Raw genomic sequence first — 24,649 nt, forward strand, 5'->3', positions numbered from 1 at the left:
CCATCTGGTCTTTTTTAAAGGGCACTTCATTTAATATAACAGGCTTTTAAAATTCAGTATTGGTGCACAATTTCTACTTAAAATATCAAAAGGGCACTCTTTTCGTGGAACGACCCAGAGATAGTTCTATGGATAGTTGGAGAAAGCCTAATCTACAACTATAAGTCGTCCTTTCCATCATATAAGGAAAAATATTAGACAGTTCCCATTCCGAAGGTCTCGTGGGTAGCTCTGCATTCACCAAACATAATAAGAACCAAACCTCTTTACTTTCACCAAAATAATTTGATTCGTAGGCCTACACCTCCTTCAGTTAATTTCATAATTACAGGAACATTTCGTTCAGTTTAATTTAGCTCATATAGACAAAAATAGTTGCTGACTACAATTTGACAGAAACATTTGTGACCTAGGCTACGGTTGTGAACAATGTCCACAACACTGTGTAATAAAACATACACAAAGACCACAAACATCTAAGTCTAGGGAAATAACACCCCTTAACAAAAGTCACATTAACGGATAACAGTTTTTATTCCACTTTTATGCAAAACACAATAAAGGTTAAGGCACAAATTAAAACTGAACACATAGAAAAACYTTAATGTATTTAAAGAGAGGCAATTTGGATAGAACCATAAACAGATGTAAAGGGGAAAAAAACTATTTCTGATTTTCAAATTAATATATTTTTTGCAATCAGTGTGTGATGATTCACTCTTGATTAATTAAGTCTAGTTTACAATGTTTGTGAACCAGTTTAGGAATATTCCATCAATATTTACATAATCATGTACATGACTAGAGTGTATCAATGTCACAGTGTTCATTGTGTGTGTCTTGTGGCACACACCCAGAAGCTAGCTCCACAGTACAAGCCACCCTCACAGCAGCTGTGAAAACATACAGCAGAATGAAGGCCTGTCTGTTAACATCCCAAAAACAGAGATCCTATGTCAGTAGTCATCTGATCCAACACCTGYATCACCCGCTTTCTCCATTGCAGGCTCCTCACTGGCCATTGCACCTTCAAATACCTTGGAAGCATTCTCTTGGAAGACTGCAACATCGACCAGAATATCCAAGAACCGTTTCTAACAGGCCTCATCCTCCTTTGGATGGCTAAGGAAGAGTTTTCAACAACAGAAACCTGCACCTGTACACCAAAGTGAAGTCTTAGTCTATAATCCACACTCCTCTATGGATGTGAAACATGGACAGTCTACAGCTGCCACTTAAAACAACTGGAGTCCTTTCAATGCCTCCAACGCATTTTCAAAGTGACCTGGCAGAACCGTGTACCACACTCAAAGATCCTGAAGAGATCCAACTGCAGGAGCATTGAGACAACCATCATTCACCACAAACTCAGATGGCTCAGCCTTGCCATCCGGATCGATGCCAGAGGACCGCCTGCTGCAAAATATCTTGTACAGACAGCTGCAACTGGGCCGTCGCTAGGCAGGTGGACAGAAAAGGTGTGTAAAGAACCACTTGAAGATCCCACATAAGGCAGTGTGGGATAAACCCTGCCTCCCTTGAGACTTGCTGTGGACCGTTCCGCCTGGCACGGGCTCTGCGACCAAGGAGTGCAGTTGGCTGAGGCGAAAAGGACTCAACGTCACCTGACGAAACAACAAAGACGAAACATGACCATGGCTGCGCCAGGCCTCAACAGGACAGGGTTTTGTGTGCTCTGTCTGTGGCAGACAGCGCGCATCCCATATCGGATTATACAGCCATCAGCGGACCCACAAGCGGTGGTGGAAGTCATCATCATAGTTTAAAACATCCAATCATGTCACACAGTTGTCTTCATAGGAGAGTGATTTATTTGAAGCCTCAAGGTTTTCCTCCAGGACAGTAGGAGGCTAGCTGTTACAGGGACAATGAGGTGACATCACCAGTATTTAGTTTCAACGTTTAACCTTGCATAAAGATACAGAGGTGCAATAATCCCAAACCCCAAACCCTGGGTAGAGAGGCTCAGTGAATGTGGTGTTAAATGTGTGCCGTTGGGTCAGACTGCCAGAGGAGATAGATGGCCATGGGTAGATGGCCATGCAGACAGTCCAGATACACTCTTACTCTGTTGGAGCGGGAGGAGCAGACAGGTACGATAGCGCTCTTATTGTTGTGCCAGGCAGTGTAATTGTCATTGGAGCACTCCAGACTCCATGACTTGTCATTGAATCCCATTACACAAGAATTAGCCTCTCCATGTTTGTTTATTCCTCTATATGCCACTCCTATATAAGCTTTTCCACTCCACTCGGTCTCCCAGTAACATTGCCCAGTCAGACCCTCTCTACATAGCACCTGGGGGCAGTCCCTGAATCTTTCTGGGTGATCAGAACACAGCTGCTTCACCCACACCCGTGTCACCCTTCTGTTCCCCTCAGACAGAGAGAGCTCTCTGTGTGCTGTGTTTGGGTTCCATGTGAGCTCACATGCATCTGTTGGAGGAGAACACAATACAATGTATTACAAACCAATCATCATCCTGTAATGTATAACTTTTCACCTCAGCAAGTTTGGGTGTGTAGATTAAATGCTCCTTACAATCTATTAATGAAGACAATATTTTTTGACAAAATTGATGAAAGGCAGTAATCGAAGAGCTCATATTATGTTGTTTTGACAATAAATAACATGCATAAACCTGAATAAATATATATTAGTCCTATGTTTCATGAGCTGAAATAAAAGATCCAAGAAATGTTCCATAAGCACAAAAAGCTTATTTCTCTCCAATTTTGTGCACAAATTTGTTTACATTCCTGTTAGTGAGCATTTGTCCTTTGTCAAGATAATCCATCTASATGACAGGTGTGACATTTCAAGATGCTGATTAAACAGCATGATCATTACACAGGTGCACCTTGTGCTGGGGACAATAAAAGACCACTCTAAAATGTGCAGTTTTGTCACACAACACAATGCCATAGATGTCTCAAGTTTTGAGGGAGCGTACAATTGGCATGCTGACTGCAGGAATATCCACCAGAGCTGTTGCCAGAGAATTGAATGTTCATTTCTCTACCATAAGCCCCCTCCAACGTCATTTTAGAGAATTTGGCAGAACGTCCAACCAGCCTCACAACTGCAGACCACGTGTAACCACGCCAGCCCAGGACCTCCACATCTGGCTTCTTCACCTGCGGGGTTGTCTGAGATCAGCCACCCGGACAGTTGATGAAACTGAGGAGTATTTCTGTCTGTAATAAAGCCCTTTTGTGACAAAAAACTCATTCTGATTCGCTGGGCCTGGCTCCCCAGTGGGTGGGCCTATGCCCTCCCAGGCCCACCCATGGCTGCACCACTGCACAGTCATGTGAAATTCATAGTTTAGGGCCTAATGAATTTATTTCAATTAACTGATTTCATTATATGACCTGTAATTCAGTAAAATCATTGAAATTGTTGCATGTTACATTTATATTTTTGTTCAGTATATACTATATGCCTTTTTAATGTCTGGGTCAAGGTATTTGAAGCTGCAAGACATCAGGACTGTAGATGGTAATAGTGAAGGATTAGCTAGTTTAGTCTTGTTACGGTAACTAGCTAGTAGTCCACTGTAGTTACACCTCGGCTGCTAATGCTAGCTCTGATTATGATTCCAACTGCTTTGCCTAGTTCCAATTATAAATATGGTGGATATAACAATACAAGAAAACCAATTAATTAATCATTCTTCTAGGCATTTTTGTAGGATGTGGGTTGCCCCGCTTTCTGCTTTAATTTGATAGTGATAGTGTCAAAATAATGTTAGAATTGTATTGTGTGATGTCTTTTAAATTACAGACTTATTCTTCACAGCAGCCAACACTCACATCTCTTTTTCCAAGTATGATAATGTACACTATATATACCCAACTATGTGGATTCTGCTATTTCAGCCACAACTGTTGTTGACAAATCAAGCACACAGCCATGCAATCTCCGTAGACAAACATTGGCAGTAGAATGGCCTTACTGAAGAGTTCAGTGATATTCAACGTGGCACTGTCATAGGAATATGTTTGTCAAATGTCTTCCCTGCTAGAGCTGCCCCTGTCGACTGTAAGTGCTGTTATTGTGAAGTGGAAATGACTAGAAGCAACAACTGCTCAGCCGCAAAGTGGTAGGCAACACAAGCTCACAGAACGGGACCGCCGAGTGCTGTCTGTCCTCGGTTTTAACACTCACTACCGAGTTCCAAACTGCCTAAGGAAGCAGCGTCAGCACAATAACTGTTCATCGCGAGCTTCATGAAATGGGTTTCCATGGCCGAGCAGCTGCACACAAGCCTAAGATCACTAGACCCCTTAGTTCCAGTGAAGGGAAATATTAAAGCTACAGCATACAATGACAATTCTGTGCTTCCAACTTTGTGGCAACAGTTTGGGGAAGGCCCTTTCCTGTTTCAGCATGACAATGCCCCCGTGCACAAAGCGAGATCCATACAGAAATGGTTAGTCGAGATCAGTGTGGAAGAACTTGACTGGCCTACACCAAGCCCTGACCTCAACTCCATCGAACACCTTTGGGATGAAATGGAACGCTGCCTAATCGCCCAACATCAGTGCCCGACCTCACTACTGRTCTTGTGGCTGAATGGAAGCAAGTCCCAGCAGCAATGTTACAGCATATAGTGGAAAGCCTTCCCAGAAGAGTGGAGGCTGTTATACTGTAGCAGCAAAGGGGTGACAAACTCCCTATTAATGCCCATGATTTTGGAATGAGWTGTTCGACGAGCATGTGTCCACATACCTTTGTTGTGTCATGTTGTGTACGTAGTCTTTATTCTCGTCACCAGACACCGTAAATGTATGGCTGAAAAAGCTGAAAAACATACACTGTTTGATTAATACACAGGCACACGCACAAGCAACAAAACAAATACAATAAAGCACAAATGTATCAAGTGCATATTTAGTTTCCCCGAGAGCTGAAAAATATAAGTCCAGTCCAGAAGGGATGGGTGTGAGAAGGGGGTTGGATACATGTTTTGCTCATGAATACTGTGTGTTTAATATGAATATTGTGTCTGTACTTCAGTTTCTCCAGTCTCCAGAGAGGATTGGCCAGTTGATCAGAGAGCAGCTTCACTGCTGAATAATGCAGGTCATTCCGACTCAGGTCCAGCTCTCTCAGGTGTGAGGGGTTTAAGATTAGAGCAGAGGCCAGAGAAGCACAGCCTTTATCTCCGATTTTACATGATGAAAGCCTGCAGAGTTTATCATGATTTCATTAATACTTCTACCCTTGTGAAAATGAACAATGGCAGCGGTATAATTCTGCCTTTGTCAGGAACAATGTGAACTACACTATGAATTATATTTTGAAACTTGGTAAGTATCATTGAATTTTATAAATATAAATTCTATGGGTGGTGTTAATTTATTATGTTAATAATGAAAGTTCTACAGGTTTACAGCATATTAAAAATAATGTAGATCTGATTAACAACTTATTCAACAATGATAAGAATACTGACCTCAGTGTCTCCAGTTTACAGTGTGGACTCCCCAGTCCATCAGAGAGCAGCTTCAGTCCTGAGTCTTCTAGGTCATTGACACTCAGGTCCAGCTCTCTCAGGGCTGAGGGGGTTAACATCAGAGCTGAGGCCAGAGAAGCACAGCCTTCATCTCTGACTCCACACCATCGCAGCCTGCACAGAATTGAATATGATTTTGGTAAACACACTATTACCCTCCAGGGGTGAAATAGTTCTCCACTTCTCAGAAAGTATGGGATGTACTCAGTGCTTGACTTGGGCAGGAGCTACTGCTACTGCTTGAGTTACTCCACCACTTATAGAATATTAGCTTAGAAGTATTGCAGAGTTCCAAATAAACAGTACCGGCACCTATTTCTGACCAAGTACTACACTGGATGTACTACACTGTACCAATTATATKTTTTTTTACTTATACCAGTAACATAATCCCCATTAGCTGCTGCCAATGCAACAGCTACTCTTCCTGGGGTCCTGCAACATTAAGGCAATTACATAGAATTCAAAATATTACATGACATTACATTTCARAACACTTTACCCAATACATTTAGTGTGTTCCCTCAGGCCACTACTCCACTATCACATATTTACAATACAACCTCCATGTGTACGTGTGTGTAGAGTGCGTGTCTTATCAGGTGTATGTGTACAGTACATTATGTGTGTCTGTGCCTGTGTGTGTCTTTCCACAGTCCCCGTTGTTCCATAAGGTGTATTTCTATCTGTTTTTTAATTCTGATTCTACTGCTTGCATCAGTTATTTGATGTGGAATAGACTTCCATGTAGCCATGGCTCTATGTAGTACTGTGKGCATCCCATAGTCTGTTCTTGACTTGGGGATTGTGAAGAGACCTTTGGTGGCATGTCTTGTGGGGTATGCATGTGTGTCCGAGCTGTGTGCTAGTAGTTTTAACAGACACCTCGGTGCATCCAGCATGTCAACACGTCTTACAAATACAAGTTGTGATGAAGTCAATCTCTCTTCCACTATGAGCCATGCATATTATCAATGTTATCTCTCTGTTTACATTTAACGGCCAGCCGTACTGCCCTGCTCTGAGCCTATTGTAATTTTCGGCGGTCTTTCTTTGTGGCACCTGACAACACGATTGAACAGTAGTCCAGMTGCGACAAAACTAGAGCCTGTAGGACCTGCCTTGTTGATAGTGTTGTTAAAAAGTCAGAGCAACGTTATATTATGGACAGACTTCTCCCCATCTTAGCTACTGTGGTATCAACATGTTTTGACATTGACAGTTTACAATCCAGGGTTACTCCAAGCAGTTTAGTCACCTCAATTTGCTCAATTTCKACATTACTTATTACAATATTTAGTTTAAGTTTATGGTTTCGTGAATAATTTGTCCCAAATACAATGTTTTTAGTTTTTGTAATATTTAGGACTAACTTATTCCTTGCCACCCATTCTGAAACTAACTGCAGCTCTTTGTGAAGTGTTGCAGTGATTTCACTCGCTGTAGTAGCTGGCGTGTATAGTGTTGTMTCATCCGTATACATAGACACACTGGCTTTACTCAATACCAGTGGCATATCATTAGTAAAAAATATAATAKATAAATAAATAAGGGGCCTAGACAGCTGCCCTGYGGAATTCCTGATTCTACCTGGATTATGTTGGAGAGGCTTCCATTAAAGAACACCCTCTGTGTTTTGTTAGACAGGTAACTCTTTATCCACAATATAGCAGGGGGTGTAATGCAATAACACATGTTTTGTTCCATCAGCAGACTATGATCGATAATGTCAAAAGTCACACTGAAGTCTAACAAAACAGTTCCCACAATRTTATCATCAATTTCTCTCAGCCAATCATCAGTCATTTGTGTAAGTGTGTAAGCTTGTTGAATATCCTTCCCTATAAGCGTGATGAAAGTCTGTTGTCAATTTGTTTACAGTAAAATAGCATTGTATCTGGTCAAACACCATTTTTTCCAAAAGTTTACTAAAGGCTGGTAACAGGCTGATTGTTTACCGGATATTTGAGCCAGTAAAAGGGGACTTTATTATTCTTGGGTAGCAGAATTACTTTTGCTTCCCTCCAGGCCTGAGGGCACACCCTTTCTAGTAGGCTTAGATTGAAGATATGGCAAATCGGAGTAGCAATATCGTCCGCTATTATCCTCAGTCATTTTCCATCCAAGTTGTCAGACCCAGGTGGCTTGTCATTGTTGATAGACAACAACAAAAAATTCACTTCTTCCACTTCTTTGAATTTCTTTACGGAATTCAAAATGACAATGCTTGTCTTTCATAATTTGATCAGTTATACTTGGATGTGTAGTGTCAACGTTTGTTGCTGGCATGTCATGCCTAAGTTTGCTAATTATGCCAATAAAAAAAAATATTAAAMAAATTGGCAAAATCTGTGGGTTGTGTGATGAGTGAGCAATCTGATTCAATGAATGATGGAGCTCAGTTTGCCTTCTTGCCCAAAATTTCATTTAAGGTGCTCCAAAGCTTTTTACTATCAGTCTTTATCTAATTTATCTATGTTTCATAGCATAGTTTCTTATTCTTTTTATTCAGTTCAGTCATATGATTTCTCAATTTGTGGTACATTTGCCAATTGGTTTTGCAGCCAGACTTTTGTCTCATCCCTGTCAACCATATAATTGTTCAATTCCTCATCAAGCCACGGGGATTTAACTGTTTTTAGAGTCATTTTCTTAATGGGTGCATGCTTATTAGTAACTGGAATAAGTGTCTGGTTGCTCCTCATTACATACCACAGACCAACAAATATTATTTAMATCAACAACATAGGAATCACTACACTACTTCTTGTATGACCTCTTACACACTACATTAGGCCCAGCCTTTGGAACTTTGGTTTTCCTAGTTATGGCTACTATATTGTGATCACTACATCCGATGGATTTTGATACTGCTCTAAAYCTAATTTCTGCAGCATTAGTAAATATGTGATCAATACATGTTGATGATTTAATTCCTGTGCTGTTTGTAACTACTCTGGTAGATTAACTGATGGTAGGCAATGGTTAAAGTTTGAAGCTTTTTTTCTTTTCTTGAGTGGGCAGCTTGATGAAAGCCAGTCAATATTTAAATCATCCAGAAAATATACCTCTGTTGAGATCACATACAGTATCAGTCAAAGGTTTGGACACGCCTACTCATTCAAGGGTTTTTCCTTTAGTTTTACTATTTTCTATATTGTAGAAAATAGTAAAAATATCAAAACTATGAAATAACACATGGAATCATGTAGCAACTAAAAAAGTGTTAGACAAATCAAAATATATTTTCGATTTGAGATTCTTCAAAGTAGCCAGCCTTTGCCTTGATGACAGCTTTGCACACCTCTTGGCATTCTCTCAACCAGCTTCACGAGGAATGCTTGTCCAACAGTCTTGAATGACTTCCCACATATGGTGAGCACTTGTTGGCTGCTTTTCCTTCACGCTGAGGTCCAAATCATCCCAAACAATCTCAATTYGGTTGAGGTCYGGCGATTGTGGAGGCCAGGTCATCTYATGTAGCACTCCATCACTCTCCTTTATCAAATAGCCCTTACAAAGCCTGGAGGTTTGTTTTGGGTCATTGTCTTGTTGAAAAACAAATGATAGTCCCACTAAGCGCAAACCAGATGGGATGGTGTATCGCTGCAGAATGCTGTGGTAGCCATGCTGGTTAAGTGTGCATTGAATTCTAAATAAGCACCCCCACACCATCACACCTCCTCTTCCATGCTTCACGGTTGGAACCACACATGCGGAGATCATCCGTTCACATACTGTGCATCTCACAAAGACACTGRGGTTGGAACCAAAAATCWAAAATTTTGACAAATCAGACAAAAGGACAGATTTCCACCAGTCTAATGCCCACTGCTCATGTTTCTCGGCCCAAGCAAGTATCTTCTTCTTATTGGTGTCCTTTAGTAGTGGTTGCTTTGCAGCAATTCGACCAGGAAGGCTTGATTCACGTTGATGTTGAGATGCGTCAGTTACTTCAACTCTGTGAAGCATTTATTTGGGCTGCAATCTCTGAGGCTGGTAACTCTAATGAACTTATCCTCTGCGGCAGAGGTAACTCTGGGTCTTCCGTTCCTGTGGCGGTCCTCATGAGAGCCAGTTTCATCAAAGCACTTGATGGTTTTTGCGACTGCACTTGAAGAAACTTTCAAAGTTCTTGAAATGTTCTGGATTGAGAGACCTTAATGTCTTAAAGTAATGATGGACTGTCATTTCTCTTTGCTTATTTGAGCTGTTCTTGCAATAATATGGACTTGGTCTTTTACCAAATAGGGCTATCTTCTGTGTACCACCCCTACCTTGTCACAACACAACGTATTGGCTCAAACGCATTAAGAAGGAAATAAATTCCACAAATTAACTTTTAACAAGGCACTCCTGGTAATTGAAATACATTCTAGGTGACTAACTCATGAATCTGGTTGAGAGAATGCCAAAAGTGTGCAAAGCTGTCATCATGGCAAAGGGTGGCTACTTTGAAGAATCTCAAATATAAAATAGATTCTGATTTGTTTAACACTTTTTGAGTTACTACAAGATTCCATATGTGTTATTTCATAGTTGTGATGTCTTCAACAGCTATACAACAGCTATAGGATCAGCAGAGACATTCAGGGCAGTTCGAGGGACTTACATTAGGTTACTTACATTGTGTCTTCCAACACCCCTGGGATAATGTACATTTGCTGAAGCATTATGGAAACTCAGTGACACAATGGTAGGGATTAACTGAGCTGGGTTTGGGTCAATGATAAGTTATTGTCTCAACACAGCCTTATAATGCTGTGAAAGGATCCAGGAACCCAAATGATTTGGTTGGATCCCATCCACCTTATAAATCGAGGTTTGTTTCCAGAAGTTATCAAAAATGTTATACTGACAGAACTACAATAGTCTTGTAMCCAGTTATGGAGGGCTAAAAGTCCGCTGAAACGTTCAATGCCACGATTTAGGAAGGGTATAGGGCCAGATATTATGGGGCATTTGTTGGTGTCAAGCAGAGACCCAATCAGTTCTTTAAAATCCATCTTCAGCTGTTCTGAGCTGCCGTTCATAATGTCATTGAATCCCACATGAACTATGATGGACAACATTTCCTAATGCAGGTTTTTGCTCCTGGGACTGAGACTTTCTCACCATTGAACTGCCCAATACAATGGCCGGAGAAAGGGATGGAGAAATCCGCCCATCCCTACCCCTCACACAATTTGTTGAACCTTTCATGGGCCCACGAGAACATGACATTTTCATTATATGGATAGTGTTTATTAATACTGACCTCAGTGTCTCCAGTTTACAGTGTGGATTCCCCAGTGCATCAGAGAGCAGCTTCACTCCTGAGCCTTGTAGGTGATTGCCACTCAGGTCCAGCTGTCTCAGATGTGAGGGGTGTAACATCAGAGCAGAGACCAGAGAAGAACAGCCTTCCTCTCTGACCTTACAGTGTGACAGCCTGCAGAGTTGATCATCATTTTAGTCAACACACTACTACCCTCTGGTGCTGTAAGGGATAAATGCTAGCTATGTTCTCCCCATCATTATGAGCTCATACCYGTACCATATGCAGTTCACCTCTGTGATCTTACCTGTTCAACTGATATTAATGTCATCACATTTACAAAATGTTCATGTCATAAATTATTTTGTATTATATGTAAAATTAACAAACATCCCAGATTTTGGGTGARAATAGTCCCTGTTTATACTCTTTCCCCAGTAAAAGGCCATGTTACACAGCCCTGGTTACAGTAAARATGTTTGCTCTACAATATGCAGACAACTGACACACAACTGTTACACAATGCATCAAATACTTATATTGGCCTCTATAAACACAGGGACAATTATTACTTGTTGAACAATTACAGGAATACTGACCTCAGTGTCTCCAGTTTACAGTGTGGACTCCCCAGTCCATCAGAGAGCAGCTTCAGTCCTGAGTCTTCTAGGTCATTGTGGCTCAGGTCCAGCTCTCTCAGGGCTGAGGGGGTTAACATCAGAGCTGAGGCCAGAGAAGCACAGCCTTCCCTTTGGACTCCACAGCATGACAGCCTGAAGAGTTTATTGTGATTTTAGTTAACACACTGCTACTCTCTGGTGGTGAAAACAGAGAATGCCAGCTGTATAATTCTACCTTTCACTGACATGATGGGGTGTACTGTATGTGCATTCACATCACCCCAATGTTTTTGGGTGATWGTCCCTAATGTTTAGCTTTTTAGTTGGAGAGGCCTCACTTCCAAGCATTGCATATTGAAGTCAGAACCTCAAATCATACAGGCATATGTTATATGTAATCCATATAGTCACATATCTGGCTCTATATGCAGCAGGGCTGGAGGCAGAACGAATCAGTTGGACCGGCATTTGATTTCCATAGGCGGGCACGTTTTTTCACGGGACTATGGTGTTACATATAGGTGTAGGTGTTACAGTAAAGACCATAGGCATGATTTTCAAGTTTTAGGAAGCTTACAATTTATCCTACCAATCTGCGTGCCATTTATTATGATTTTCATATGCGCATTTTCGTGAACAGTTTAATTTCAATAATAACATTTTTGTTTCTCAAAATAATTGCCACATGGTTAATCATAAAAAATCTGAATTGGCATGATAAAAATATAAAAGTATAAATTCAACTAATGCCAGAGCACCAGCCTCTGCCATATTGATACACCGGGATCCATTGGCAGCTAAATAAATGAGCMCATGGAACTCAGAGAATGCAGCAGAAGGCTTATAATTTCCATTGTRAACTAAGTAAAATATATAAACCTAAGCCAAAAGCCAACAAATAAAAACAGTAGAAAATATCCTGATGAAAATTCAGGTTCTTTCAATCACATTCATCTCTCTACTCTGCCTGTCTGCCTCACTTTCTATATGTCTTGACTTGAGCTATTGCTAGTGAAGTGCAACAATGTATCAAATCAGACTTCTATGTGAGCATGCATACTTCTGTGCGTGCTCTCAGSAGCCTGGTCTGATAGACTAGACWTAACATAGTAAATGTAAATCCGGGAAGCTCAAATAAGTATATGTTATGTTTGGTATGGTTACATTAGACAGAAGGTTACTGAAGGCAAAAACGAAAGGAGGGTGGTTGGTCGGGGTGGATAGGTGGGCTTATAACACGAAGGTGCTCAAATCTCATCACGGACAACTTWAGCATTTTAGCTAATTAGTAGCTTTTCAACTACTTACTACTTTTGAGCTACTTTGCAACTACWTAGCATGTTAGCTAACTCTTCCCCTAACCTATCTCCTAACCTTAACCCCTAGTCTAGATAACTTTAGCCAGCTAGCTAACGTTAACACATCATATGAAATGGATGATGTAAATTCACAAATTAAATAGATACCATACGAAATGTAACATATCATAATAAATAGAGTGTCTTTGGATTTATGTACAGAATAATACAAAATGCTCTGAGACCAGGTTGTGCTCAGGCATGCACACTCCCCCAACATTATCAGGACAGAGAAACCAGACATTCTCATTGCTCACATGGAGCCCTCCAAACAAAAGACAATGACAACATTTAGAAAACTCGAAATTATGGTTAGGAAATAAATCAAAACTTGTGTGGCAGGTTGTGAACTCTGCAAAAAATGTTACCCCTCCGAGAATGAGAACAGTAAACGACTGTAATAAAAACATGTATTAACAGAAATTAATGTAACCAACTGACGGCGATTAACGGTACATTTACTAGGCCTACTGCTGACATCCAGTACATCCGGAAAGTATTGGGAAATTTGACTMWSWRTTTTRWCARWTTMWMATGTTACAGCCTAATTCTAAAATGGATTGAACTGTTTGTTTTTCTCATCAATCTACACACAATACCCTATAATAACAAAGCAAAAACAGGTTTTAGATTTTTTTGCAAATTTATTAAAAAAAAGAAAAAAAATGAAATATCACATTGAAATAAGTATTCAGACCCTTTATTCAGTACTTTGTTGAAGCACCTTTGGCAGCGATTACAGCCTCAAGTCTTCTTGGGTATGACGCTACAAGGTTGGCACACCTGTATTTGGGGAGTTTCTGATATTCTTCTCTGCCGATCCTCTCAAGCTCTGTCAGGTAAGATGGGGAGCTATTTTCAGCTATTTTCATGTCTCTCAAGAGATGTTCGATCGGGTTCAAGTCCGGGCTCTGGCTGGGCCACTCAAGGACATTGAGAGACTTGTCCCAAAGCCACTCCTGCGTTGTCTTGGCTGTGTGCTTAGGGTCATTGTRCTGTTGGAAGGRGAACCTTCGTCCCAGTCTGAGGTCCTGAGCAGGTTTTCATCAAGGATCTCTCTGTARTTTACTCTGTTCATCTTTTCCTCGATCCTGACTAGTCTCCCAGTCCCTGCCGCTGAAAACATTGCCACGGCATGATTCTGCCARCACCATGCTTCACCGTAGGGGTGGTGCCAGGTTTCCTCCAAACATGACACTTGGCATTCAGGCCAAAGAGTTTCATTTTGTTTTCATCAGACCAGAGAATCTTATTTCTCATGGTCTGAGAGTCCTTTAGGTGCCTTTTGGCAAACTCCAAGTGGGCTGCAAATTGCCTTTTACTGAGGAGTGGCTTCCGTCTGGCCACTCTACCATAAAGGCCTGATTGGTAYAGTGCTGCAGAGATGGTTGTCCTTCTGGAAGGTTCTCCCATCTCCACAGAGGAACTCCAGAGCTCTGTCAGAGTGACCATTGGGTTCTTGGTCAYCTCCATGACCAAGGCCCTTCTCCCCTGATTGCTCAGTTTGGCRGGGTGGCCAGCTCTAGGAAGAGTCTTGGTGGTTCCAAATTTCTTCCATTTAAGAATGATGGAGCCCACTGTGTTCTTGGGGACCCTCAATGCTGCAGAAATGTTTTAGTACCCTTCCCCAGATCTGTGCCTCGACACTATCCTGTCTCGGAGCTCTAAGTACAATTCCTTCAACCTCATGGCTTGGTTTTTGCTCTGACATGCACTGTCAAKTGTGTGCCTTCCCAAATAATTTCCAATCAATTGAATGTACCACAGGTTTATCTKCAATCAAGTTGTAGAAACATCTCAAGGATGATCAATGGAAACAGGATGCACCTGAGCTCAATTTCGAGTCTCAATGAAAGGGTCTGAATACTTATGTAAATAAGGTATTTCTGTTTTTTWATTTTCCATAAATTTGAATAATAAAAACACTTTTCACTTTGTCATTATGGGGTATTGTATGTAGATCGATGAGGAAAACAATGTATTTAATCCATTTTAGAATAAGGCTGTAACGTAACATAATGTGGAAAAAGTCAAGGGGTCTGAAAACTTTCCGAATGCACTGTATCCGATGGGGAATTGATAAAAAAAGAAAGGCGGGCCTCCCGGGTGGCTTAGTGGTCGTAGTACTAGCACTGCATCGTAGTGCTAGCTGTGCCACCAGAGACTCTGGGTTCGAGCCCAGGCTCTGTCGCAGCCGGCCCGACCGGGAGGACCATGGTGCGGCGCACAATTGGCCCAGCGTCGTCCGGGTTAGGGAAGGTTTAGCCGGCAGGGATATCCTTGTCTCATCGCGCACTAGCGACTCCTGTGGCGGGCCGGGCACAGTCGCAAGCTGACCAGGTCGTAGGTGTACGGTGTTTCCTCGACACACATTGGTGCGGCTGGCTTCCGGGTTGGATGTGCGCTGTGTGAAGAAGCAGTGCGGCGGCTCCCGGGTGGCGCAGTGGTCTAGGGACTGCATCGCAGTGCTAGCTGTGCACCAGACACTCTGGGTTCGCGCCCAGGCTCTGTCGCAGCCGGCCGCGACCGGGAGGTCCGTGGGGCGACGCACATATGGCCTAGCGTCGTCCGGGTTAGGGAGGGTTTGGCCGGTAGGATATCCTTGTCTCATAGCGTACTAGCGACTCCTGTGGTGGACCGGGCGCAGTGCGCGCTAACCAGGTCGCCAGGCGCACAGTTTTCTCGACACATTGCTGCGGCTGGCTTCCGGGTTGGATGCGCGCTGTGTTAAGAAGCAGTGCGGCTTGGTTGGGTTGTGTTTCGGAGGACGCATGGCTCTCGACCTTCACCTCGCCCGAATCCGTACGGGAGTTGCAGCAATGAGACAAGACAGTAACTACTAACAATTGGATACCACGAATTTGGGGAGAAAAAGGGGGTAAAAAAAGAAAAAAAGTAAGTCAAAGGCCAAACAATTCCTAGAATTAAATAATGAGACCGCATTCTGGAGAGAGACGCGCCATATCTCAACCCCACATCCCTCCCCTTTTTCTTGTCTCAACATTTAAAATGATTCTCAAGACACTTTGTCTTCACACATACTTTAGATGCTTTTCACTGACAGCCGCAACTCAATAATCAGCTAGGCATATTTCCACACACGCTGCCCAAATTGCTGGCTTCCTAAATAGTCCTATGCCAGGGGTTCCCAAACRTTTTGTCCCGCGACRCCATTTTGATATCAAAAAACGTTTGTGACTCCACCGTGTGAAGAAAGTGATGTATTCAAAYGCCAATGTTGAGTTTTTTTTATTTGGGCTGTGACGGTCTATTACAAAACGGTCTGACAGTACTTTTGACAGTATTTAAATCTGAAGGAAGTCTGGTTTGAAATGACTGAAATGCATCAGAAAGGTATTGGAAAGTTCAGAAGATGATCAGGCAATKATTTTGAATAATCTTCTGTGTAGAAAAGAACATCATCATTGATGATGTCCTTTTCCCCCAGTATGATTTAATGCCTGGTGTTGTCCACTCTGTTCTAGTAAGTCCTGCGCGGCCTGTGGGCATTGTAGAGGGAAACAGAAAATACGTTCCGGAAACTCTTCTCTTTCAGTGATGGGGTCATATAATAATTTCTAACTTAAACGGTTCAAAAGATAGAGCCACATTTGTAGGAAGAAACAGACTTTGGCGAGAATGAGCCCTCTCGCTTAGCCTCTTCCTCTCTGCTGAAACTATCTCACCGGAGAAAGCATCCGAGTGAACGAAAGAGTGCCCATCTGTCTTACTATATGTAGCTCATGTATCTGATGCTGTCTGGTCCAGACAACATCAGATACATGGTGTACACATACTGAGACAGAGTGGCGCTGTTTTGCTCGCAGGGATGCTTCATCTGAGATTGATGCGTCTTTCTGTCGGCGCGCGTCTCGGTCAAATAAATTATCTATATTTTATTTGGARGGGCAAGGAGGTATGGTAGGGCGGGCCATAACGCTGGCCCTGATATGCAGTCAGTCTAAATGACAGGGGTGAGTGTTAATTCCCAATCAGGACTTTTCTTTCAAAATATGTTTTTGCTGTTTTCAAATGAACAAAGGACTGATATAACCTTCTATAAACACATTGGATCTGTAGAAAAGTATCACCTGTTGAACAATTACAGGAATACTGACCTCAGTGTCTCCAGTTTACAGTGTGGACTCCCCAGTGCATCAGAGAGCAGCTTCACTCCTGAGTCTTCTAGGTGATTGAAGTTCAGCTCCAGCTCTCTCATGGCTGAGGGGTTTAACATCAGAGCAGAGGCCAGAGCAGCACAGCCTTTCTCTCTGACTTTACAGCCTGACAGCCTGCAGAGTTGATCATGATTTTAGTGAACACACTACTACCCTCTGGTGCTGTAAGAGATAAATGCTAGCTATGTTCTCCCCATGATTATGAGCTCATACCAGTACCATATGCAGTTCACCTCTGTGATCTTACCTGTTCAACTGATATTAATGTCATCACATTTACAAAATGTTCAAGTCATAAATGATGTTTATTCAAATTAGAAGTTTATTATCCATTTGTTTAGGGTGGTTGAACAGACATCACAGGCTTTTGGGTGATGTTTACTATATACTCAGTTACTATAAGTTCAACTGTACATTGCAGGAACATTTAGCRTACTGACCTCAGTGTCTCCAGTTTACAGTGTGAACTCCCCAATCCATCAGAGAGCAGCTTCACTCCTGAGTCTTCTAGGTCATTGCCATGCAGGTCCAGCTCTCTCAGGTGTGACGGGTTTAACCTCAGAGCAGAGGCCAGAGCAGCACAGCCTTCCTCTCTGACTTCACAGCCTGACAGCCTGCAGAGAGTTGATCATCATTTTACTGAACACACTATTATCCTCTGTTGTATGTTACCCGGCCCTGGTTATTAAAGTACATGTTTTTGCTCTTCAATATGCAGATAACTGATACTCAATTGTTACACAATGCATCAAATGCTGATATCTGCACTTTATAAACACAGTTATACATTTTTTGACAATTACAGTAATACTGACCTAAGTGTCTCCAGTTTACAGTGTGGACTCCCCAGTGCATCAGAGAGCAGCTTAACTCCTGAGTCTTCTAGGGGGTTGTTACTCAGGTCCAGCTCTCTCAGATGTGAGGGCTTTAACATCAGAGCAGAGACCAGAGAAGCACAGCCTTCCTTTCTGACTTGACAGTCTGACAGCCTGCAGAGTTTATCATAATTTCATTAAACACACTACTACCCTTTGGTGGGAGAATMTTAGTTGTATAGTTCTCCCTCTTACCAACATGATGGACTGCATATGCAGTTGTATCACCCCMGTTACGTGTATGATATTAAGACATGTAACCATTTGTAGTGCATCTCTGTGAGATAGACTGTCAATTACACTTTTAACCTCACTGAGTATCCTCACATTGTATTCACATGAATGATGTTCTGTCTATAGAAAACAAAATATCTGCCTGGAACGTTAGAACAATGACAGACAAAGATTTTGTTCCACATCCTGAAAGGCTAATGAAAATCAGGATTCCTCTCAACAAGACTAGGCATGCCACAATAATCAGGGCCTACGCAGCTACATTACCAAGCCCTGACAAAGTGAAAGAGCAGTTCTACTCAGAGCTAGACAACATAACCCAATCAACTCCCCAGAATGACAAACTAATCATTGCTGGAGACTTCAATGCTGGGGTGGGCAAAGACATCGCCAACACCAACTGGCAAGGAGTCATTGCCAAAAATGTGGGGAGTGGCGAACATGAATGGAAATTAGATCCTAATCCTGAGTAAATTACCAGATAATAGCCTCGTCATCACGAACACCATTTCAGGCAAGCAGACAAGTACAAAACTACATGMATGCACCCAAGATCCAAGCACCGGCACCTGATGGATGATATCATTGTGTGTCAGCGAGACAATAAGAACGTCAAAATTACAAGAGCCAGCTCCGATCGATGCAAGATCAATGGTGGGAGGGACTAACAGAGCTCACACAAATGTATGCAGACACACTACACCAAACAGTTATTTGAATGCCTCAAAACCATACACCGACCAGTGAAGTCTGGCACGTCACCTCTGAGATCAGCAAATGGGAAAACCTTCCTCAGAGATAAGTATTTCAGAGAGGTGGGTGGAACACTTCAGTAAACTCCTGAACAGACCATCCATTGCCGACTACTTAGCCATAAACCTGATGCCCCAAAAGGCCATCCAACATCACCTGGATGAACCACCTACACTCGAGAAAACTGAAAAAGATATCAGCATGATGAACTTGGGGAAAGCACAAGGAAAGCACAACGTTATCCCTACCGAACTCTATAAAACAGCTGTGRCAATTTTTATTTTTCATTTGACCTTTATTTAACTAGGCAAGTCAGTTAAGAACAAATTCTTATTMTCAATGACAGCCTAGGAACAGTGGGTTAACTGCCTTGTTCAGGGGCAGAACGACAGATTTTTACCTTGTCAGGTCTGGGATTRGATCTTGCAACCTTTTGGTTACAAGTCCAATGCTCTAACCACTAGGCTACCTACTCCATGACATCTTTACCAGCATCTGGGAAACAGAGGAAATGACCCAGGGGTACAAGGATGCTACCATTGTTGCGCTGTATAAAAACAAAGGCTGCAAAGCAGACAGCAACAACTATAGAGCAAATACAATCTGGCTCCATATGCTCTCTGGACACTGTGTTAACAAACCTCCAGGCGAGCTTCAATGCCATACAACACTCCTTCCGTGGCCTCCAACTGCTTTTAAATGCTAGTAAAACTAAATGCATGCTCTTCAACCGATTGCTGCCCGCACCCGCCCGCCCGACTAGCATCACTACTCTGGACGGTTCTGACTTAGAATATGTGGACAACTACAAATACCTAGGTGTCTGGTGAGACTGTAAACTCTCCTTCCAGACTCACATTAAGCATCTCCAATCCAAAATTAAATCTAGAATCGGCTTCGTATTTCGCAACGAAGCCTCCTCCACTCATGCTGCTAAACATACCCAGGTAAAACTGACTATCCTACTGATCCTTGACTTCGGCGATGTCATTGACAAAATAGCCTCCAACACTCTACTTAGCCAATTGGATGTAGTCTATCACAGTGCCATCCGTTTTGTCACCAAAGCCCCATATACTACCCACCACTGCGACCTGTATGCTCTCGTTGGCTGGCCCTCGCTTCATATTCATTTACATTTACATTTAAGTCATTTAGCAGACGCTCTTATCCAGAGCGACTTATATTCGTCGCCAAACCCACTGGCTCCAGGTCATCTATAAGTCTTTGCTTGGTAAAGCCCCGCCTTATCTCAGCTCACTGGTCACCATAGCAACACCCACCCGTAGCACGCGCTCCAGCAGGTATATTTCACTGGTCATCCCCAAGCCAAAACTGCCTTTGGCCGCCTTTCCTTCCAGTTCTCTGCTGCCAATGACTGGAACGAATTGCAAAAATCACTGAAGCTGGAGACTTATATCTCCCTCATTAACTTTAAGCATCAACTGTCAGAGCAGCTTACCACTGCACCTGTACACAGCCCACCCAACTACCTCATCCCCATATTGTTATTTAATTTATTTTGTTCCCCAGTATCTCTACTTGCACATTGTAACGTCCTGACCAGAGTTCTTATGTGTTTTGCTTGTTTAGTGTTGGTCAGGACGTGAGCTGGGTGGGAATTCTATGTTGTGTGTCTAGTTTGTCTGTTTCTGTGTCCAGCCTAATATGGTTCTCAATCAGAGGCAGCTGTCAATCGTTGTCCCTGATTGAGAATCATATATAGGAGGCTTGTTTTGTGTTGGGATTTTGTGGGTGATTGTTTCCTGTCTCTGTGTTTTGTCTGCACCAGATAGGTCTGTCTCGGTTTTCACATTTGTTATTTTGTTACTTGTATTAGTGTTACTGTTTTATTCGTCTATTAAACATGTTGAACACTAGCCGCGCTGCATTTTGGTCCTCTCCTTCATCCCAGGAAGAAAGCCYTGACACACATCATCATCTGCACATCTATCACTCCAGTGTTAATGCTAAATTGCAATTATTTTGCCACTATGGGCTATTTACTGCCTTACCTCCCTAATCTTACTACATTTGCACACACTGTACATAGATTTTTTCTGTTGTGTTATTGACTGTACGTTTGTTTATCCCATGTGTAACTCTGTGTTGTTGTTTTTGTCGCACTGCTTTGGTTTATCTTGGCCAGGTCGTAGTTGTAAATGAGAACTTGTTCTCAACTGGCTTACCTGGTTAAATAAAGGTGAAATACATTTTTTTATAAAAAAYATTATTGCATTAAGTCTGAAGGACAGGGGTGAGTATGTTTTTACATTTTGATTCACAGTCAGGACTTTTCTTTCAATGTATTGTTTAGCTGTTATCAAATGCAAATAAACATGTGGATCTATTGAACAATTGCTAACCCTTATTTAAAAATGACAGGAATATTGACCTCAGTTTCTCCAGTTTACAGTGTGGACTCCCTAGTCCATCAGAGAGCTGCTTTACTCCTGAGTCTTTTAGAGGATTGTAGCTCAGGTCCAGCTCTCTCAGGTGTGAGGAGTTTAAAGCGGATGCCAAAGCTTTACAGCATTTCTCTGTSAGGTCACAACTTTCCAACCTATTTGAAAAGTCAAATGTCATGTCACTTTAGAGAAAAGATTAATGACACTTTGTTTCATGTTATATATACAGTGTGGTCTGAAATTATTGACACCCTTGATAAAGATGAGCAAATATAAATAATTTAATTTCTGAGCTATAATGTATGCTAAAAAAAAAGAAGGAAATTATATTATTTTATTATACAATTGCTCAGAGAAAAATATTTGGTTTAACATGTAATAAGCACTTGCATTGGAACTGGTGGTTTGGTCAGATMACATGAAAATAGAGCTCTTTGGCCACGTACACCAGTGGTGGGTTTGGCATTGAAATGAGAATGCATGAGCAGAAAATAACCCCATACCTACTGTAAAATATCATGGTAGACCTTTGATGTTATGGGTCTATTTTGCTTCCATTGGTCATGGGACCCATGTTAAGTTCAACGGCATCATGAACTTTAATCAGTACTRGGATATTTTAGCCAAAAACATTGTTGCCTCTGCTACGCTGCAAGTGGATCTTCCAGCAAGACAATAACCCCAAGCGTACATTAAAATCCACAAAGAAATGGTTAATTCGCCACAAAATCAACATTTTGCAATGGCTATCTCAGTCTCCGGACTTGAAAACCTTTTGTTTGAATTGAAGAAGGTAGTCCATAAGCACAGACAAWGGATATCAAGGATCTGGAAGGATTCTGTATGGATGAAGAGTCTAAGATCCCTCCCAATGTGTTCTCCAACTCATAAAACACTTTAGAAAAAGGCTCAGTGCCGTTATCCTTGCAAGGTGAGGTATTGAAAACAGGGCTGTCAATAATTTTGACCCCTACCTTTTTGAGAAAAAAATATATTACTTGTTAAACAAAATCTCTTTCTCTGAGCAATTTTATTAGTATACAATAATATATATAATTTCCCCCTTTTTTTGGCATACAATATAGCTACGTATTTGAATGTTGTATTTTATACAGTCATTTTTACTCATCTTTATCAAGGGTGTCAATAATTTCAGACCCCACTGTACATACATATATTTTTTTGTTATGACTATAAATTTGAATACCCATGTACTGTACTTACTGAGCTGTTCTGGATGCTTTGACCACTGGCAACAGCCTCAAAAGACCTTCATCTGACCTGGAGTATTTTCTCAAGTCAAACACATCCAGCTCCTCTTCTGATGTAAGCAACACAAAGACCAGAGCGGACCACTGTTCAGGAGACAGTTCTTCTCTGGAGACACTGCCTGAGCTCAYGTAGCTTTGGATCTCCTCCACTAGAGAATGGTCATTGAGTTCATTCAGACAGTGGAACAGATTGATGCACCTTCCTGGAGAGAGATTCTCCTTAATCTTCAACTTGATGTACTTGACTGTTTCAGCATTGGTTTGTGAGCTGATTTTCGTCTGTGTCAGTAGGCCTCGTAGGAGAGTATGATTGGACTCCAGTGTGAGGCCGAGAAGAAAACGGAGGAACAGGTCCAGGTGTCCATTCTCACTCTGTAAGGCCATCTCCACTGCGCTTACATTGAGGCAAAATGTAGGATTGTTTTTGAATGGCGTAAGTACTTCAGAGGTTGATTCAGTTTGAACCATTAGATTCACACCACTGTTGTTGAATGTGAGAAACACGTATACAGCAGCCAGAAACTCCTGAATGCTCAGATGCACAAAGCAGTACACCTTCTGCTGGTACAGCCCACTCTCTTCTTTAAAGATCTGTGTGCACACTCCAGAGTACACAGACTCCTCGCTGACGTCAACGCCACACTCTCGCAGGTGTTCCTCATAGAAAATAATATTTCCTTTTTCCAGCTGTTGAAATGCCAGCTTTCCCAGTGACAGAATGCTCTCTTCATTCCAGTGTGGATGTGTCTCATCGTTCCTATGATATTTCTCAATCATCTGTTTCATCAGGACTACCAGCAAGTGTGTGTACATCTCAGTCAAAGTCTTTGGCATTTCTCCTCTCTTTCCTTTTTTCAACATGTGCTCAAGAACTGTACCAGAAATCCAACAGAAGACTGGTATGTGGCACATGATGAAGAGGCTCCTTGATGATTTTATATGTGAAATGATTCTGCTGGCCATATTCTCATCACTGATTCTTTTCCTGAAGAACTCTTCCTTCTGTGGGTCATTGAACCCTCGTACCTCTGTCACCTGGTCAACACACTCAGGAGGGATCTGATTGGCTGCTGCAGGTCGAGAGGTTATCCAGAGGAGAGCAGAGGGAAGCAGATTCCCCTTGATGAGGTTTGTTAGCAGCACATCCACTGAGGTTGACTCTGTGATGTCACACCAGCTTTCATTGTTCTGGAAGTTCAGGGGAATTTGGAACTCATCCAGTCCATCAAAGACAAACAGAATTTTGTAGCTTTCATAGTTTGAGATTCCTGATTCCTTGGTTTCCACAAAAAAGTGATGAAGAAGTTCTAGCAAACTGTGTTTCTTGTATTTCATTAAATAAAGCTCCCGAGAAGAAAATGGAAATATGAATTGGACATCCTGATTTGCTTTTCCTTCAGCCCAGTCCATAATGAACTTCTGCACAGAGACTGTTTTTCCAATGCCAGCGATTCCCTTTGTCAGCACTGTTCTGATAGGTTGGTCTTGTCCAGGTAAGGATTTGAAGATGTCATTGCATTTGATTGAGATCTCTTGTGTTGCTGGTCTCCTGAATGCTGCCTCTATCTGTCTCACTTCATGTTCATTATTGACCTCTCCACTTCCACCTTTTGTGATGTAGAGCTCAGTGTAGATCTTATTGAGAAGTGTTGGGTTTCCTTGTTTAGCGATCCCCTCAAATACACATTGAAACTTCTTCTTTAGATTAGATTTGAGTTCACGTTGGCAAATCACAGCAAGCTCATCTGAAAGACAGAAAATACAGATTGTAAAACATATTTGAATTAGTGTTGCACACGTTTGGAGATAGATAGCCTGCATGTCAACTAAGGATAATATCTGTGCAGGTCCTTCATTTACGTAGAGGCATCTATTGACATACTGTAATATACAATATGTCAACAGATGCCTCTAGGTCAGTAGTTCCCAAACTTGTTATAGTCCTGTACCCCTTCAAACATTCAACCTCCAGCTGCGTACCCTCTCTAGCACCAGGGTCAGCACGCTCTCAAATGTTGTTTTTTGCCATCATTGTAAGCCTGCCACACACACACTATACGATACATTTATTAAACATAAGAACGAGTTAGTTTTTGTCACAACCCGGCTCGTGGGAAGTGACAAAGAGCTCTTATAGGACCAGGGCACAAATA

The 24,649-nt window shown here is 41.9% G+C and overlaps 1 protein-coding gene across 1 annotated transcript in view; it reads right to left on the bottom strand.

The window, feature by feature from the left end:
* Nucleotides 1-1,809: 1,809 nt before the first annotated feature.
* Nucleotides 1,810-24,649, bottom strand: part of LOC111966406 (NACHT, LRR and PYD domains-containing protein 12-like) — a 28,369-nt gene continuing 5,529 nt past the window's right edge. The window contains exons 8-18 of the mRNA XM_024147199.2: nucleotides 22,450-24,241; nucleotides 21,213-21,380; nucleotides 17,771-17,944; nucleotides 17,396-17,569; nucleotides 16,896-17,069; nucleotides 11,399-11,572; nucleotides 10,800-10,973; nucleotides 5,483-5,656; nucleotides 5,039-5,212; nucleotides 4,756-4,827; nucleotides 1,810-2,456 (exon numbers count right to left, since the gene is read on the bottom strand). Coding sequence (XP_024002967.2) covers nucleotides 2,447-2,456; nucleotides 4,756-4,827; nucleotides 5,039-5,212; nucleotides 5,483-5,656; nucleotides 10,800-10,973; nucleotides 11,399-11,572; nucleotides 16,896-17,069; nucleotides 17,396-17,569; nucleotides 17,771-17,944; nucleotides 21,213-21,380; nucleotides 22,450-24,241 — 3,260 coding nt within the window. The 3' untranslated portion in view covers nucleotides 1,810-2,446. The remainder of the gene's footprint in view (nucleotides 2,457-4,755; nucleotides 4,828-5,038; nucleotides 5,213-5,482; nucleotides 5,657-10,799; nucleotides 10,974-11,398; nucleotides 11,573-16,895; nucleotides 17,070-17,395; nucleotides 17,570-17,770; nucleotides 17,945-21,212; nucleotides 21,381-22,449; nucleotides 24,242-24,649) is intronic.

This window comes from Salvelinus sp. IW2-2015, linkage group LG7 (assembly GCF_002910315.2).
Source record: "Salvelinus sp. IW2-2015 linkage group LG7, ASM291031v2, whole genome shotgun sequence".
Lineage (NCBI taxonomy): Eukaryota > Metazoa > Chordata > Actinopteri > Salmoniformes > Salmonidae > Salvelinus > Salvelinus sp. IW2-2015.